This window comes from Metschnikowia bicuspidata (genome assembly GCF_001664035.1).
Source record: "Metschnikowia bicuspidata var. bicuspidata NRRL YB-4993 chromosome Unknown METBIscaffold_1, whole genome shotgun sequence".
Classification (NCBI taxonomy): Eukaryota; Fungi; Ascomycota; class Pichiomycetes; order Serinales; family Metschnikowiaceae; genus Metschnikowia; species Metschnikowia bicuspidata.
In genome coordinates this window covers 5,373,359-5,390,915 of record NW_017387731.1, presented here as the reverse complement: position 1 = coordinate 5,390,915, position 17,557 = coordinate 5,373,359, and the positions used below count along the sequence as shown (strand labels likewise).

Genomic DNA, 17,557 nt, shown 5'->3' with positions numbered 1-17,557 from the left:
CCGAATCCCGTTGCATTCAAGCCAATGGAATAGTAATAAAAGGAGGCGGGCAATGAGGCATCACGAAGGGCACTGTTTCGCACACACGATAGGCTCGTCTGCCCCCCGCACCAATAAGCTCTGTCCCAGTTTAGAGAGTGTAACTCAAACAAATACATCAATGATTTACAAAAAAAGTACGTACTGTGGGCTTGGGATTTTTTCATTGGAAGGCTACCATGCAATTAGAAGAATCTTCGCAAAGAGAAATATGGACAGACGGCATGGCTTTATACATCCAATTGATGCACGATTAGCTCTGCCAACTGCTGGGGCGTGCCGGTCTCGCAGTCCACGGCAATTGCCTTACCACCGTTTCTGATCAATTCCTCTGACTTTGGCACATCCATGATATCAAACTGCGACTTGACCATGTTCAGCTTGAGAAAGTGGTTTTGTCTTGCGGCCACTCGCTTGATGATGCTTTCGAAAGAGGCATGTAAAAATACAAAACGGAAGTCCGCACCATTTCCGTTAGCTAGAAGATAGTCTCTGTAAGCGCGCTTAAGCATTGAGCACGAAGCAACGCAAATTCCGCTCTTGTTGGCTGGATCTGCGGCTTTTCCCACACTGGCGCGACTGATCTTCTTCAACCAACCCCATCTATCATCATCTGTGAGAGGCTCCCCTCTAGCCATTTTCGCCACGTTTTCTTCAGGATGTAGCTCGTCGCCCTCTATGTACGGGCAATCGAAATGCGATGCGAGTAACGCAGCTGTGGTGGTTTTTCCAGTACCGGAAGGACCCCCAACGATGATGACAGTAGGCATCACAGCTAATTTGTGTTGTACCCCGATTTAGCTCGCAAGATGCCACCGTTCAAAATCGGTGTCTTTATTCTTGAAAACTCACTGAAGCTGGAAATAATCAATTATCAACTTCTAGGATGACGAAAGAAAGAGAACGTTCTTGGATCAGGGTTCTGCGAGAGGACGTGGGGGAGCCAACGCTAAGCGCGTGGGGGAGACAACGCTAAGCGCGTGGGGGTGCAATTTGCAATTCTTCCACGGTACCTCCGACATACATGGCTCGTGAAGTAAAGGTCTTTCCATTCTCTAATTTCACGAATAGCTATATACATGTTATATACGAGCTTGTTTGTTTTTATGCTGCGCTTTTGTGCCTGCGGCTCTGGCCACAATTCGCAAACATCCCAATTCCTCGTCGATCCGTTTTTCTATTAGAGTCTTTATCTCGCCCGCGCTTTCCTTATCCACGAAGATCGTCGGCCATCTCTGAGAAAGCCACATGAACACGAGAACAATCTTGTGATTCTTCTCAAGTTCCGTAAGAATCTGGAGAATGTTCTCAGAGGAGTTTTTGACCGTGGGCTCAGCACTCAAGATGGAGGTGTAAAGAAAGTTCAAGTCGAGAACTGATTTGGAAGTACCCGTCGCGATGCATTCAAGGAAACGCAAAGTTTGTTGAATCACTTCCGTCTCGGCATGTTTGAGATTCACAGGAACCTGTGCTAGCCTCAACTGGTCCTCTATTGTTAGACGAGAGTCGAGTCCGCTCGAACAAATGAGATCAATTACTTGCGTCTGATGGTCGAAATCACTGAGGAAGTAGTCTTTCAAATTGGTATCCTTCAATGACTTGTAGAAATGATCGACACCAACCTTGTAGTTCATTGGTGTGCGAAAGCTGGATAGATACTCGGACCAAAATTCACTCGATGGCCAGATGCATGCCTTGTCGAGATCGGTTGTTGGCATTCTCATACATTTCGAAACATGAGAGAGATCTTTTTTGTGGAATGTTGTGACAAAGCCTTCCAGTTCCCCGTCTTTCAATGAAAATCTTCCTGCCCGGCCTCCAATTTGCTTCACGTTAGATACACTTAAGTCAACTAAACCCGATCCATCAAATTTCACTGAGGTCCAGAACACTATTCGCTTGATCTTGAGATTGAGGCCCATTCCAATCGCATCAGATGCTACTAACACATCGTACTCTCCATCGTTGAACTTTGATGATTCCTGGGAGCGGATTTCTGGCGGCAATGCTCCATATATAACACCCACTTTGAGCGGGGTGCTGTTTTCGATTTCACATTTCAACTCTAAGATTTTGCGCTTCGAAAACGCCACTAGACAATCGCCTTTTTTTAAAGCACTTAGCTTCCCAACAGGCTGCGAAAGCATGGTAAGTTTCCCCTTTCTCTCGTAGCGTTTGATCTCAATTTCCTCCCCAGTCGTCTCAAGAAGTTTTTGGATTAGCTTAACCGCACTTTCTTCGCCACATAGATGAAGCTCTTTGGCTTGCACACCTAAGACGGCGTTCGTCCATGCGGATCCTCTCTTTGAGTCTGCAATCATTTGAATTTCATCAATGATGCAGATGTCCATTTTTTTGTGCAAAGGAATCATTTCGATCGTACCGGAAGACAATTGGGCCACATTTCCAAAAGTATCGAGCGAAGGCACAACCTCCTCTCCAGTAATTAAATTACAGCTTATATTTTGGCTTTGAAATTTCTCGTAGATTTCTCTTGCCAAGAGCCTAAGTGGACCAGCATAGTACCCCGATTTAGCCTTAGCAAAGGCTTGTAAAGAGTTGTACGTTTTTCCACTGTTCGTAGGTCCAACATGCATGATAACCTTTCTTTTCATTTTTCTGGCTCCTGGATACCAGTCACTTGGCCGTGAAATATCCCAGTTCATGTCAACCTGCTTTGAATTGAAATCAGACGAGAGATCGGCTTGTAAGTAATGCTGATGGTAAAGCTCTGTCAAAATATCGCAGAGAGCTGCTTTCTCGGATTCTTGACCAAAGTACGTTTTTAGATCTCTGGGGTAGAGACCCATATATATCAGCTGCACAATCGAGGGAATACACTCTGGGCGTGGCTTAAAGTATTGCGTTATTGATACTGTTTGATCAGTTGTATCATTTGTGTCCATTTTGTTGTCTCGATAATGCTTCTCGAATGATGCCCATATTTTCTCTTCAAACGACTTCATGAGCTTTGCAGCTCTACCATGGCTCATGCTATAAAGGTCTTCGTATGGAAAACAGAACTCGCGCTTTTTGAGTCTGAAGTCTAGCATGTCTAGGGATTGTTGTGTGAATAACTTGAGTTGCAGTAGCGTAGGTTTATCTTCAATGTCTGTTGAAGCAGAAAGACTTCGCCAATTGGGTAACAAATTTGCTGCTGGTATTCGGGTTTTGTAAACATTCGAAACATATTTAGAGTGGCCCCAATAATCAAGCCGAAGCCGATTTATAGATATCATAGTTTGGAAGAAAGGTGTAGTGGTTGTTTCAAGTTTTGACATCCGTCACGGTCGCGACCGATGGGCGATGAGTGATGCAGTTGCGAAAGGCTAGCTGTCTACGTCAATGAGCAGAATGTTTTACCTCAAAATGAGCAAAAATATCATTGTACCTTACCAGAATACTTGTTAAAGCGGTTAAAGCGGATTATGAAAAAAAATTACGGTTGGAAATTTAATTTTAGTAAGCGGCATGTCTATTGCAGAAAAGTGCAGAGGCGACATACTAGGCGTTTCTCAGCAAGCACGGGCGCCCGTATATTTGACTTTCAGTTAGATGATTATATTGCCCTTGTGTTTGGGAAGTTAGAATTCTCATCACAGTCAATCGAAAATAAATAAGTACAATTTTTAGGAAATAATATTTACTCGAAAACAAGCCTGTTATGCGCAGCTCATACCTGGAAGGCATAATATACTGTGCCAGTCAATCTTGCAATAGTCCAATCAAGCTTCAATCGCCCACTGCAAAGAGTGGAAGTATACACAGCCGAAATCTCCCAACATAAGTGGCGACCACAATTGATTCAATACTCATTTTATTATTTCAAAACAAGTCTCACTTCAGTGAATTTGTTTAATTCCTAGCAAGGCGCGAGCAGACACGAATCGGCGAGATAGCTGGCTGGGTAGTGCACACACGAAAAGAACCTCAATGTACTTAGAACCATAATTTCATACGTAATATAACCAATTTCCTCCCCAGTCTTATCAGCGCAAGCGAATGTCTACTACAGCGGCACGCCTTCAAGAGCAGAATGAGACGGCTCAGTTGGCAGCTGATTTCAACGAGTTTTACTTGCAAACTACACTGCCCACCATATCTCAAATAGGAAACTATCGAATACTTCAAGAAGTTGGAGAAGGTGCATTTGGCAAAGTCTATCTTGCTGAGCATGTTCTACTTCGCTCTCAGGTAGTATTAAAGTGTGGATTGTTGGAGGATCCGAATATTGTCAGGGAAATATACTATCACAAGCAACTCCGACATCGAAACATTGTGAAGTTGTATGAGGTTATCAAAACTGAGACTCAGTTGTGGATGGTTTTAGAATACTGTGAAGGGAATGAGCTATATTACCATATATATGAAAAGCGGCGCCTAGATATGGATTCTTGCAAAAATCTATTTTATCAAATTGTGGAGGCCATACGATATGTTCACTCGCTTAACTTATCACACCGCGATTTGAAATTAGAGAATATCTTGATGGCCGATCAGGAAAAGACCGTAATCAAGCTCACAGATTTTGGGTTTGTGAGAGAGTTTAATCCTTATAAGCGTTCATTTTTGTCTACAATGTGTGGTACAACTTCCTATATGGCCCCTGAGGTTCTCAAGAATGAAAAGTACTCTGGGTTTGCAATTGATATTTGGTCAATGGGAGTGATTCTCTATGCTATGGTTTATGGTCAATTACCTTTTGATGAGGACGATGAAATGAGGACAAAATTGAAAATCATAAGCACAGAGCCTACATATCAAGAATTTGTTTCCCGAGACGTCAACCATCTACTACAACAAATGTTATCCAAGGATCCTGCCCGAAGGCCAAGTTTGTCGGAGATTTTAAACTCTCCGTTTTTGATCGACTTAACGAATGTCAAATTACAGCGTAGAAGCTCAAGTATGACAGATACTGAATCGATTGTTTCAATCAATCAGTATTATAACATTCATACTCAGCCATTTCAGTCACGAATGGAGAAAGATTTTCTCAAAACCTTACGGAAAGGAAACATCGATATAGAGGCTCTAGTGGCATCAAAATTGAAAGGTGATGTGAATTCTGTTACAGCTTTTTACGATCTTGCACTCATGTCTGAATTTGAAAAACACAAAAGACGACGCTTAAGAAGAAAAAGATACTACGAAGCCAAAAGACAATTAAAAAGATCAAAGAAGAGGGTGAAAAGTGTCCTTTCCCTTTCTGATCAACTTCCTGATGAACAGACTCTCGAGAAAATTCTCCCTACCTTGAGCATTGGCTCAAACAAGATTGAGTACTCACCGTCGGTCTCAAACTTAACAAAAAAGTCAAGTGATAGTATCATACAAAATCTGATTCACCCTTCCCGCAGATTCTCAAATCCAAGGGGTTTAGGGATAAATGCTTCTCCCAAATCTCAGGAACAAAACACAGCACTGAGGCCTCTAGAGCGTTCAATTTCATTTCACACCGATGATCGCCGAATCTCGAGTACGCTGCAAAGACCCGATCTTTCACAAAAAGGCAAAAGTAAACAAATTTTAGAGAAGCTACAGTTTTGGAAGAAAAACAAACAACAAACAGATGGGCAAATCGTTGGTACCGACATATTCTCATCCATTTCCAAGACTTCTTCGATTTCTCTCCTGGGAGAAAGTCACAATGGCGATGGCGTTCTTAATATGAAGGTTCGTAAAAGTCCTTCGCAAAACTCAACTGAGCATGTACATGCACTCAGTCAATCACATAGTCTAAAGAGCGTGGAAGAATCTCTTCATGATCACGGAAAGTTTAATGTGGACATGAAAGGCCTGAATACTGGGGAAGATTCTTCCAGTGCTGCACAAGCGACAAATGAACCTGAAGTATTAACGAAGAGACCACGCCCCGAATCGGTTTTATCTCAATTCAGTCAGTATAGTCAGGCAAGTCACTTATATACTATGTCTGAATCGGAGCTAGATATGATGGACGGAACAGATTTGGAGGATGATTTCTATGATGATGATGGCGCCTACGATTCATCGATCAGCGTTTCTCAACAAGATTCGAATCAACGACCCGCTTCAGTTTTGTCTTCAACAAGAAGTCAGCGGCGTCCCCCTACTTTCCGATTACCGTCCGATACGCTGATTTTGTCTTCAAGTACCAGTGCCACGAGGCGGAAGAATCCTCTCTCGCGGGTCTCGTCTAATTCTTCGGATGATAGCAGTGCAATCCTAAAAATGACCGAGCGACTTGATGAAGGCTCAAATGGACCTAGCGCTTCCATTAGGCCTGTATCACCTAGATCTGAATTCCCCCGTGGCTCTTCCACAAAGACAAGGGCATTAAGATCTTCATCTTTGTCTCATCAGTCTTCTTCCAACGGACCAATGTTGGTCCCCACGCCCGTTTTGGCTCGAAATGCCGACGTAATTACAGATCGCTCCATCTCACCCCCTATAAATGGCAAACCTACCAAGTTGAATGTTATCATCAAGCCACGCCTGAATATGCTGAACACTGATGCCAGTTGCACTAGCGTCAAATCCGCAACACAACTCGCGAAGGGAGCACTCAAGATTCCTGCAATGGATACTAATACATGGAGGCGCGATAGCCCAATGTCTGCTCCAACTTCAAATGTTTTCGAGCTCAAATTCGTAAGCATTAATGAAGAAGAAGAAGACGAGGAGGACCCAAAGCCTGAATAATTGCGAAAGCTTTTGCATCCATTCAGTCGCGCGTCTTTCCTTTGAGGAATTACAGCTCCTGCCAGTCAAATATGTCACGTGATCATCGGAAAAGTTTTCTCAACGGGAGTGCAGGTCTTTCGAAACACTAAACGAAAAAAAAAAAGAATAAGAAACCAGAAATACACTCAAAAGCATCCAATATGGCCTCTGTTATTGTCGTTGAAAACAGCTTGAAAGACTCCGTCACCGAGTACAGCCTGATTATTGACTCCGTGCGTCAAAATACCGAGTTCTCCACATCCTTGAACGAGTATTTGGGTGATGAATTAACCAACAAGAAGGAGTTGGCTACCAAAATCTTGAATGCATCAACCAAGGAAACATTGACCTCCTTGAGCAATAAAGAATTTGAGCCCGCTTTTTACTTGCTTGCGTACCTCATAAAAGAGCTTGAGGGACTTACGGTCGACCAAGCGTTTCTGAAGGACTCCAAGATAGTCTCTCTCTTAAAAGAATGTACCCCAACACAACAACTTTCTTTGAGAGACAGAAAATCTCTTAGACCAACCACTGTTTTGTCAGCATTCAACACAATTTTCAATTTGTTACCTTCCACTTCTGCCAGTAGAATCGACACCATTCAATCCATCTTATCTATTGTGTCTGAGACCGAAACCAGCTTCGAATTGATTCAATCATCTATCGGTGACAACTTGCTTGACTGGTTGGAAGCCGCCAATGCTTCTGAAGACCAAGTAAGACAATTATTCTGGTCCTTTATTAGCTTGGATAAGGAATTTACACATAAGTCTTTGGAGTTAATCAAGGCATTCACATCCAGATATGAGTTATCTTTGAATGAGTTGCATTCTTTAATCAGATTTGCTTTATCTTCTTCAGTGGTGGATGTTTCTTTTATGGTCAATAACAATGTGGCATCTGCCTTGAAACAAAACTCTTCCGATGAGCTCGTCAAGGTCTTTGTTCAATATACTCACGGTGAGTTTATTGCATCTGTACCTGCATCTTTGACAGAGGAGGTCGTATACAAATCTAAGATTTTAGCTTTGGCTAGATTCTTCGTTGAAAACAAAGAATCACATCAAAGTTCTTTCAAATACAACGACATTCCAAACGAGTTGGTCTCTTCTCCCGCTGCTTTTGAAAAATTATTAATCGATTCGATCAAGGCTGGCGTTATTGAAGGTAAGTTGAATCAAGTCGAAGAAACTTTCTGTTTGATTCGAGTCAACAGACTTATTTTGGCTGGAGACGATCAAAAGCTTGCGCAAGACTGGGAGGTTGTTAGAAACACTCTTTTGGAGTGGAAGCATTCTTTGGAGAACATCAACGAGATTGTGGCGAACGCAAAGGACCAAATCGTGAACAACAACAATGCTAACTAAGCATGATATAATAGATGAAACGAATTCCAAGCAGTAGTAAGACAAGAATGTAACGATGTGAATTAAACACTAATAAAAAGGATTGTATCCTTCAGTCGAACTTAAGTAAACAGTGTTAATATGAGGCCAAACTCTTAATACAAGGCATATTTCTTATTAGCTATAGATCGTGACTATGGCTTGCACGGGCATTGAATTATACATCAAAAATGCATCATTGACAAAATCAGATACCCTGAATAATTATTCTTTTTTGCCCTCTAATACTGTGAGAAAACCTCCGACTAAATGTAAAGAGCCGCAGACAAACACTTGAGCTTCTTTTCCATCGGCACATACGCTCTTGATGAATTTAAGCGATGTCTCTATATCCGGAAAGATATGTTTCCTTGCCGATAACCCGTGCTGCTTATCTAGGCAATCCCATTTGCTTGCTAATTCTTTTTGGATGACCAATTTATCGACATCATCTTTCGAGTTGTTCATGGATACCAAATCATTGTTGTAGCTACCATCAGACCAAGTAATATTTGTTGTGAAAATCACATGATCAAATTTCGAATCGGATGATTTCACGATCACATCATACAACCTTTCCAATAAATCCTTGGCGTTCTCACGACTTTGTTGGTTAAAAAGAAGCACCTTCGGATTTCCTATGCTGGATGAAGTGGTCCCATACCAATTGCAAGCAACGTTTATAGACTCGAGTGTGTGAGCACCATCAATGTACCACGTGATTCCCTCGTATTCTTTGAAGTCTTTCACTATCTGGCATCTACCATCCCAGCGAGCGGTTTCAAGACCAACTATGAACTCGTCGGGAAGGTCGTTGATATTCACATCATTAACTCCGAGATGTTGGAGGTGAATCTGAGCTGCTTTAACAGCAACCGCTGCATTCAACTTTTGAAATTCCCCAGCCAATCCCAACTCGAGGTCTCTTGGTATCAAGTTAGCTGATACGATCTCAAAACTTGAGACCCCATTTTCACGTGCGACTTTCTCAACAACCTTCAGAGACTCGGGGTATTCATTTTGCTCACTGGCTATAGCAGGACAATTAGACTTGAAAATCCCTGCTTTGTTCCAAGCAATAGATTCGATGGTATTTCCAAGCATGTGAGTGTGGTCAATGCCCAACGATGTGATGGCTGCGACTGTAGGTTTATCAATTATATTTGTGGAGTCAAACTTCCCACCCACTCCAACTTCGTAAATCGCTGTATCGACTCCTTCAGAAATGAATACGTGGAACGACAACACAGTCAAGTACTTGAAGTACATGGGTTTAACAGTATCGCATGGCTGCAATGTAGGAAACTCTTCTGGGTCGCTGGTGGTAGTAGAGAGCATGTCCCAAACCTCGTAAAAGTATTTTGTGAACTTGGACTCCGTTATTGGGGCGCCATTAAGGCGGATTCTTTCCCTTACTGATTTTAAGTGAGGGGATGTAAAAAGCCCGATTTTGTTTATATGGCCAGATTTCTTGTACTGCGACAAGATTGACTCGGTAAATGCACACGTCGAGCCCTTACCTTTAGTGCCAGTGACATGAATGATGTTCAACTTGTTGAAATCTTTTGGCTGGTATCCCAATCTTCTAATGTACTCACGTACTTCATTGATAGAGAGCTCGCTGCGTTTTGCTGGTGAAATGCTCAGAGATTTGGCGGCTTCTATAGCAGCAAAATTTGACTGCAAGCTGTTCAAGAGCGTAATTGCATCTTTGTATGTCCTAGTGGTCCGCATTGAGTCTAAAGTGGAAGCCATGGGTAGAAATATCCGGGGTATCGAAGTATATAAACGGGGAAAACTTTTCGCGATAAGGCTCATGAATGTTCACCCCAGCTGGGACAGGCACCTGAAATCACCACTTGACAAAATTATAGAACAGAAAATCAAAAGCTTGACCCTCGACTACTATAAAATAAAATGTGAAGAAGTACTTTCGAAGTAATTGGATTAACTTGGTAATTTATTATTTATGTGTTATATTTTCAAACACGTGAGTGATTTTTATGTTTTTTGCCCGTGGACAAATTTTTAAAACATTTATCTTCAAATTCGAAGAAACGATTTGGTCCAAATCAAAGGCACAAATAAATTTAGACGGTGAGATCCTGTTAAAAAAAAATAGAGATTTAGAGCAGAGGAGATCAATGATGCTGTTAGAATTTTAAGACTTTCAAAGTAATTCACGGGTTATAGCATCGTCAATATGGCCAATTTCAATCAGCACGCATTCAACCGATTGTAAACCATTGAGAGATACGAAATACAGCCTACTTCCACCTGATTTTCTAATTACTGAAGTTTGCTCCCTAGAAATATTTTGAATTAGAAATGAGCATACCTTTGCACTTTCTGCCAAATTGTTTAAAAATCTTATCTATCCAAGTATGTGAGCCCTACAAGAAGCACATACTAAGAATAATTGTTGCCCACTTACGCAATAGATAAAATTTAAAGGCAGAAGGTAGATTAAGGTTCCTCAGGCTTACTTGGAGTAGCTGAATCTCATCAATTTATAAGTAAAGATGTTGCCTTAGACGAGTTCAAAACAAGATGGATATTTTCGTATAAAATTTCTATGCGACGGTGCCGTTCATGTGCGCGGCAAGTCATACTACCAGCGGCAAGTCACTGCGATTACTATGAGTTTTATACACAAGAAACTTCAACATAAAGTATATGGGTATTGTCTTATAAGAGTCAAACAGCTGTGACAGGGGCTTAGATCTGTTCTCTGTAATGATTTAGACTTTGTATCCAATTGGCTTCATATGGTGTATTGTAAAATGTGGCCGTCTGCAATTACTCTATGCAAGACAAATTTGACACGTCGCGCGTCGTGCGGCATGGGTTGGAACATTAGTTGACTTTGTGAGCAAGCCGATTTATATTCGAAATCTAACCGTACTATACCTACCCATACCAAACTTCCCGAACAATACTCTCTTATGGGGCCAAATACTGGGGTAAAATACAGTCTAAAGATCTCCATGTTATAATAAATGATGCTTTTGTTGTACTCCGATAACTTTGCGCGGAGTTTTGTATCTCACTTCCCGCACGTGACCCAATGAGGTATGACTCAGTGTCTTGGGGGGAGTAGCCTGGCTCATCAATCAGCGAAACTACCATCCCTTTACAACACCCTTCTTTCATCAAACATATTTCAACACGTTTCAGGCGAGCCAAAAAGTTCAACACCTTTTACACTCTTCGCTTTCTTGGAACTGAAGAGCTCGTTTCCAAATCCTTCGAATTTCAAATTTCTCTCCGTCAGTTCACATACCTAAGCAGTTGCAATGTTTTACTAGACGTACAGAGACATCCATCACACACACTTCGTATTTTATTCGACTGAAGCACTCTTAAAAATACCTTAAGCTTGTTTTGCTTTAGCTTATTAGTTCAAGGAAAGAACATAGCGGAAGCACCAACGATCTAATCATTTGATTTCCTGTGACAGTATTCACTATCGCTTTTCTCAGGCCGGACCTCAAAGCATGATAACTTCAATGGTGACTTTCAACGATGATTACATGGTTCCAAAGCCAAGAACCAGCAATATCGGAATTCAAGAAAAACATGAGACCCATACGACTAACTTATTTGACCTTCCTTCAGCAAACACCTCGCACATGCCCACTGAGGCTTCGAATGTCCCGTCAGCCACAGCCATGGGAAACCTAATGGAGATACCTGAAAGAATTCTGGCTGAATGTAAAAAAGACAAGATGTCAACATATCTTGATATGCCACTCTTGATCTCTGACCACGATGGAGAGGATTCCGAGGGAGAAAGCTCCAATGGAGTCAAGAATTCCAGCGCAGATGAGGTTGAATCTGTAAATCCCGCTTTATCTGCAACTCAAGAGGTAAAGAGATCTATTAGAGAAGAAAAGGCGAAAGAAGAAATACCCGAGGATGCAAAAATCTTGTCTTCAATGACAGAAAATAGATGTGAAACCACGCAAACAGAACTGTCTGTCGATAAGCCTCTGCTCCCTGCAAAACTCTTACCGGTTGTCTCGGAAACTGACTACAAGCAATCAGCGTTGAGCCCTGAATCTTTCAATTGCGAAAGAAACAAGGTGATGAAGATCGTTGTTAAGTATGTGGCGATGAAGATCACAAACTCTTTCCCGCCCCAATCTTCTCGGAACGTTGACCCCACGGAAATGCCATTGGATGAGTATCTCATGATTTTGGTAAGCCGACTCCAATTGTCCTTACCACTGTTCATGAAGGGCATTATTTATTTGTTCAGATACATGGACATTATTTATCTCTTGAGGTATGTCAACCAGTCCAATAATTTTGCAAACTACACCGATATGGGCTACGGACTCAAGAAGCTTATCATTGGATGTTACCGATTGGTCTTGGCGCGCGAGAGAAGAAGCAACGACTGGAGCAAAATCACCGGGTTGAGTAATGCGCAAATCAATGACATAGTCAAGACCGTAGTGGGGAGATTAAATGGGAAATTGCTGATCAAGAATGTCGAGTTGATACGGTTGAGAAGCGAGATTTTCAGGTTCGTGAAGATGGTCACAAAAACTGTTTAATTGTTATAGTTTAAAATTATCGTTCTTGTTTTCCTTTGTTTGGTTTTACGCACAATATTTCATTAGATTAGTGCCCTGTCACTTTTTACATGCTAGCGCTGGTTACTACTGCATACAACAACAGCAACTCAGAGAATTATGCGAGCTCAAGAAGTAGGAAAAAAGATCTAGACCACAGGTTGTATAAGTGTCTGGAAGTCACGCGCCGAGCCGATCTGGTGTGACTCATCGATGTGTTCCTCACTAACAAAAAGAGAGCCCGACACATTGCTCAAACACCATCCCTGGCCCCGAATACCTTTTACCACCTAAATACGAGTAAAAATTACAAGAAAACCGAAAATCCCTTTTCACCATATCCCCCTTGTGTGATGATCTGAGTCAATAAATTTACGGGCATTTGTGAGGGGCGTGCTTGTAGCATGGGGCATTTTGTAGAGTGATGAGCAAGATTTTCCGCTCCGGTGCGAATTACTCATGTTCTTATAACAATGAGTCACTATCTGACGGCGTAGCCGCAGCGCTGCCGGCAAGAGCGGGCGATAGCGCACTTATCAGTCATCATCTTTTATTGATGCAGGAAGCGGCCGGAGTATGTAGTGCCAAAAAATTTTTCACTGGAAAAGTATAAAGTAGGCTGATTTAGCGCTGAACTTTCGACTTTTATTCCTTATTTACAACAATCAATTGAAACAAAATGGCAGCTAACCCATACGGTCCTAATCCCCACGATTTCTTGTCGAACGTCAACAAGTTCGAGGTTATTGAATCTACCTTGAGAGAAGGTGAGCAATTCGCCAATGCCTTTTTCACCACCGAAAAGAAGATTGAAATCGCCAAGGCCTTAGATGACTTTGGCGTTGACTACATTGAGTTGACATCCCCAGTCGCTTCCGAGCAATCGAGAAAGGATTGTGAAGCTATTTGCAAGTTGGGCTTGAAAGCCAAGATTTTGACTCACATTCGTTGTCACATGGATGACGCCAGAGTTGCTGTTGAGACCGGTGTCGACGGTGTCGATGTTGTAATCGGTACCTCTCAATTCTTGAGACAGTACTCTCACGGCAAGGACATGAACTACATTGCTCAATCTGCCATTGAAGTCATTGAATTCGTTAAGTCCAAGGGTATTGAAATCCGTTTCTCCTCCGAGGACTCGTTTAGATCAGACATTGTTGACTTGCTCAACATTTACAAGACTGTCAGCAAGATCGGTGTGAACAGAGTTGGTATCGCCGACACTGTTGGATGTGCCAACCCAAGACAAGTGTACGAGTTAGTCAAGACTTTGAAGTCCGTTGTTTCTTGCGACATTGAGTGTCACTTCCACAATGACACTGGTTGTGCCATTGCTAACGCCTACACTGCCTTGGAGGCTGGTGCCAAGTTGATTGACACCTCTGTCTTGGGTATTGGTGAGAGAAACGGAATTACCCCATTGGGCGCTTTGATGGCTAGAATGATTACCGCTGACAGAGAGTATGTCTTGGGTAAATACAAGTTGCACAAGTTGAGAGACTTGGAGAACTTGGTTGCTGATGCCGTTCAAGTCAACATTCCTTTCAACAACCCTATCACTGGTTTCTGTGCCTTCACCCACAAGGCCGGTATCCACGCCAAAGCTATTCTTGCCAATCCGTCGACCTACGAGATTTTGAACCCATCTGATTTCGGCTTGACTAGATACATTCACTTCGCCAACAGGTTAACGGGTTGGAATGCAATCAAGAGTAGAGTTGATCAGTTGAACATCCATTTGACGGACGACCAGTGTAAGGAAGTCACTAACAAAATCAAATTGTTGGGTGACGTCAGACAATTGAACATTGATGATGTTGACTCTATCATCAAGGACTTCCACAATGAGCTCTCTACTCCTGTTTTGGCCCCAACCAACGGCGAGCCAGTGCCAAGTCTCGGCGAGCCAGCAGCCAAAAAACAGAAATCCGAGTAAAATATTTGAACGTTGGCTCATTTTTTTAACCAAGATTTCCCTAGTGCTGTTTCATTATCACGAAAGTCATGCGGAGTTTAAAGCCCCTCAACCAAAAAACATAAAAAGTTTTTAACATTTGCATCTCCTTGCTATTTTGACCATAGTGTCTAACCCTGGGATTTTTCCTTTACTTCACCACAAAGGTCTGGACCAAAATCCGTTCCTTCATTATTTATCCTCAATACAGAGCCTTACGTAATTCCAATGTAGCTATCACGTTCTTCGAAATTAATGAGGACTCAACATGGACAACAACCCTTTATGCCTACTCAAGATATGACAGCTGAGGTTAGGAGGCTTGCGTTGTGTGTAATTATGAGCGGAGAGAATGAACCCCACGTTGTATCCTACTATGCCGCGGATGCTCTCGATACCCCACACTTGAAGGACTAAATCCGCTATAAGATACGCGAGTTTGATCGGGAAGCTTTTTTTAGTCCTACTTTATAATGAGCGCGTTTAGTCGCTCTTACGGATAATTTCAATTTTAGTTACATTTCATTGGGCTTTTTTCTTCACAAGATATGATTACTCCAAGGACCCAAACAGGGTATGGGTTTAAGCGTGGATCCAAAGAAATCGTTAAATTTGAGAACTTGCCTGTACCAGAACCTAGTGCGAATGGGGTTTTACTCAAAATCGAGGCAGCTGGATTGTGTAGATCTGATGATCACATTCTCATCTCTCAAAATCCTGGCTCCCCAGATGTGATGGTGATGGGGCATGAGATATGTGGTACAATCGCCCAAGCAGGGTCTGCGATCGTGGACAACCTGAGATATAAGGTAGGTGCTCGCTTTTGTATGTTCATAAGTGATTCTTGTGGGTCCTGTGACAACTGCAGAGAGGGAAGGGATAATCACTGTTCAGTTAACACATACCAGGCGTTTGGAATTACCAAAGATGGCGGTTTCCAAGAATATCTTTTGGTCGAAAACCCCAGAAATTTAATACCCATTCCTGACTCTGTGAGTTTCAAAGAGGCCGCATCTGCAACTGATGCAATCTTGACTCCATTCCACGCAATCATGAAAGTAAAATCTATGCTTAGCCCTACGAGCAAAGTACTTGTTCTTGGTGCTGGTGGGTTGGGGCTTCATGCAATTCAAATTTTGCGTCATTTCGATTGCAAAATCATATGTGTCGACCAAAAGCCTGAAAATGAAGATCTCGTCAAAAGTTTGGGGGCGCATGAGTTCTACAGGTCTTTTCAGGATGTTGATTACAAGCAAGAGTCATTTGATGTGAGTTTTGACTTTATCGGTAACCAAAACAGCGTTGACTGCTCATGCAAATATATAGGGAGCAACGGCAAAATCGTGATGATCGGAATGGGAAAGCTGCGCGTCATGCTTCCCAACTACGATTTATCAAGAAGAGAAGTGGAGGTGATTTACAATTTTGGAGGCACTTCCAGAGAGCAGGGAGAAGTGCTCAAATGGATAGCAGCTGGGAAAATAAAGCCTATAGTAGAGACTCAACCCATGGATCAGTTGCCCGATTACATGCGCAAGATGAGAAGAGGGGAAATTGTGGGCAGAGTTGCGTTTAAACCAGTTTCAAAATTGTAATATGCTCAGATGTATATTGTTTTCTCTTCACCAATGGAACATCGAGTTTGCATGTCCGATACACGCACTTAGGTGCAATGTACATATCCGAAATGAATCACGTGATGCTGAGTGACCCACCCAGGTCGAGAAAGAAGTTCCCGTCATCTGTGAACAAGTATCAAATTCAGACAAAACAGTCTCCAAAGATGGCCAAGAAAGGAGGAGAAAACGCAAAGAAAGTGGCAGGAAATGCCAAAAAAGCCGAGGCAGCTAACAAAAAGCGTACCGCAGCAGAGCAAGCAGCAGAGGCAGCAGAGGCTTCTCAGTGGGAAGACGGCGCTAAAAAGGGAGGAAAGAAGAAAGAAGACGCTCAATTCAAAAAAGAAGAGGCCGCAAGAAAAAAGGCAGAGAGAGACTTGCTCTTGGCAGCTGAGGAGGCATCATTGCCCTCAAAACCACAAAGTAGCAAACAGAGAGGAGCTGCCAAGGTCGCAGCGAAAAGAACAGGAAAGATTGACGATTTCTTGGATTTCAACTCTAGCACGCCAGAATTAAGTGCTTCTGGTCTTGATGATGCCTTGTCTGCCTTGGCTTTGACCGGAAAGGACGCTGGTGTGGGTGCTAAAGATATCGACAGGCACCCAGAAAGAAGAGTGAAGGCCGCATTCGCAGCCTATGAGGAAAGAAGATTACCTGAAATGAGAAAGGAGTCCCCGGGATTGAGATTACAGCAAATGAAGCAATTGATTTTTAAGGAGTTCCAAAAGTCCGACGAGAATCCAATGAATCAGGAAACAAATGTTCTGTACAACGCTAGCAGGGACGACGTGGAATACAAGAAGGCCGAAGTGCGTGGTCAAAGAGAGAAAAAGTTCATGTGATGGCACTTTTGTTTCTAGTTAATATCTTTAGTACATTGGTCTGCTAGCAGAGCCATCCAAGAACTCCAAATGAGCGATAAAATATTGCACAGCACACCGACCATGCCTTCTTCGATTAAAGGTAAATTGATGACAGACAAGCTGCAGAGACGTAACTCCCGCCACATTCAATTGATTCGTGAGTCAATTTGCGATGTGATCATGAACCTGGAAGTGGAACAGCATCTTCTTTTTTCGTGCCTACTTCGTGGTTTATAAATACGCGCCGCATTATGTCAGCGAACGTGGCCCAACGAGCGCATGTCGACAGAAAATGAAGACATCAGATGGCATTGGAACAAAATGAACTTCATAGGCAGAATTATACGTGTGAGTCAAATGAGCACGAACAAAAGCGTGAGCGATGTTTGTCGAAAAGTACACTGAAACTTGCAGG

At 42.5% G+C, this 17,557-nt stretch overlaps 9 protein-coding genes across 9 annotated transcripts; 6 read left to right on the top strand and 3 right to left on the bottom strand.

The window, feature by feature from the left end:
• Positions 1-44: 44 nt before the first annotated feature.
• On the bottom strand, positions 45-961 carry METBIDRAFT_30803 (gluconokinase). Its single transcript, XM_018855715.1, has one exon. The coding sequence runs from the start codon at positions 807-809 to the stop codon at positions 270-272; it is 540 nt and encodes a 179-aa protein (XP_018715051.1). The 5' UTR covers positions 810-961; the 3' UTR covers positions 45-269.
• An 80-nt stretch (positions 962-1,041) lies between these two features.
• SUV3 (ATP-dependent RNA helicase) lies at positions 1,042-3,292 on the bottom strand. Its single transcript, XM_018855714.1, has one exon. It carries the CDS (start codon positions 3,276-3,278, stop codon positions 1,122-1,124), a length of 2,157 nt encoding a protein of 718 aa, XP_018715050.1. The 5' UTR covers positions 3,279-3,292; the 3' UTR covers positions 1,042-1,121.
• A 749-nt stretch (positions 3,293-4,041) lies between these two features.
• Positions 4,042-4,797, top strand: METBIDRAFT_37572 (non-specific serine/threonine protein kinase; the record flags this gene model as incomplete). Its single annotated transcript, XM_018856891.1, has 1 exon — positions 4,042-4,797. A coding segment is annotated over one exon (756 nt), but the record flags the coding sequence as incomplete, so codon positions are not given.
• A 2,108-nt stretch (positions 4,798-6,905) lies between these two features.
• METBIDRAFT_36921 (uncharacterized protein) lies at positions 6,906-8,111 on the top strand (the record flags this gene model as incomplete). The annotated part of the gene is made up of 1 exon (XM_018856799.1): positions 6,906-8,111. One exon carries the CDS (start codon positions 6,906-6,908, stop codon positions 8,109-8,111), a length of 1,206 nt encoding a protein of 401 aa, XP_018715048.1.
• Positions 8,112-8,168: 57 nt separating this feature from the next.
• METBIDRAFT_30799 (tetrahydrofolate synthase) lies at positions 8,169-9,922 on the bottom strand. Its single transcript, XM_018855713.1, has one exon. The coding sequence runs from the start codon at positions 9,882-9,884 to the stop codon at positions 8,355-8,357; it is 1,530 nt and encodes a 509-aa protein (XP_018715047.1). The 5' UTR covers positions 9,885-9,922; the 3' UTR covers positions 8,169-8,354.
• Positions 9,923-11,857: 1,935 nt separating this feature from the next.
• Positions 11,858-12,691, top strand: METBIDRAFT_77340 (uncharacterized protein; the record flags this gene model as incomplete). Its single annotated transcript, XM_018858679.1, has 2 exons — positions 11,858-11,998; positions 12,170-12,691. The coding sequence occupies 2 exons, from the start codon at positions 11,858-11,860 to the stop codon at positions 12,689-12,691; spliced, it is 663 nt and encodes a 220-aa protein (XP_018715046.1).
• Positions 12,692-13,334: 643 nt separating this feature from the next.
• LYS22 (Lys22p) lies at positions 13,335-14,993 on the top strand. The gene has a single exon (XM_018855712.1). The coding sequence runs from the start codon at positions 13,389-13,391 to the stop codon at positions 14,643-14,645; it is 1,257 nt and encodes a 418-aa protein (XP_018715045.1). The 5' UTR covers positions 13,335-13,388; the 3' UTR covers positions 14,646-14,993.
• A 218-nt stretch (positions 14,994-15,211) lies between these two features.
• On the top strand, positions 15,212-16,258 carry METBIDRAFT_10696 (zinc-binding dehydrogenase; the record flags this gene model as incomplete). Its single annotated transcript, XM_018853828.1, has 1 exon — positions 15,212-16,258. One exon carries the CDS (start codon positions 15,212-15,214, stop codon positions 16,256-16,258), a length of 1,047 nt encoding a protein of 348 aa, XP_018715044.1.
• A 188-nt stretch (positions 16,259-16,446) lies between these two features.
• Positions 16,447-17,121, top strand: METBIDRAFT_37905 (uncharacterized protein; the record flags this gene model as incomplete). The annotated part of the gene is made up of 1 exon (XM_018856927.1): positions 16,447-17,121. The coding sequence occupies one exon, from the start codon at positions 16,447-16,449 to the stop codon at positions 17,119-17,121; it is 675 nt and encodes a 224-aa protein (XP_018715043.1).
• Positions 17,122-17,557: the final 436 nt, after the last annotated feature.

Bases quoted from the DNA above. Each gene is read 5' to 3' on its own strand.
- METBIDRAFT_30803 (XM_018855715.1), bottom strand. From the start codon at position 809: ATGCCTACTGTCATCATCGTTGGGGGTCCTTCCGGTACTGGAAAAACC.
- SUV3 (XM_018855714.1), bottom strand. From the start codon at position 3,278: ATGATATCTATAAATCGGCTTCGGCTTGATTATTGGGGCCACTCTAAA.
- METBIDRAFT_30799 (XM_018855713.1), bottom strand. From the start codon at position 9,884: ATGGCTTCCACTTTAGACTCAATGCGGACCACTAGGACATACAAAGAT.
- LYS22 (XM_018855712.1), top strand. From the start codon at position 13,389: ATGGCAGCTAACCCATACGGTCCTAATCCCCACGATTTCTTGTCGAAC.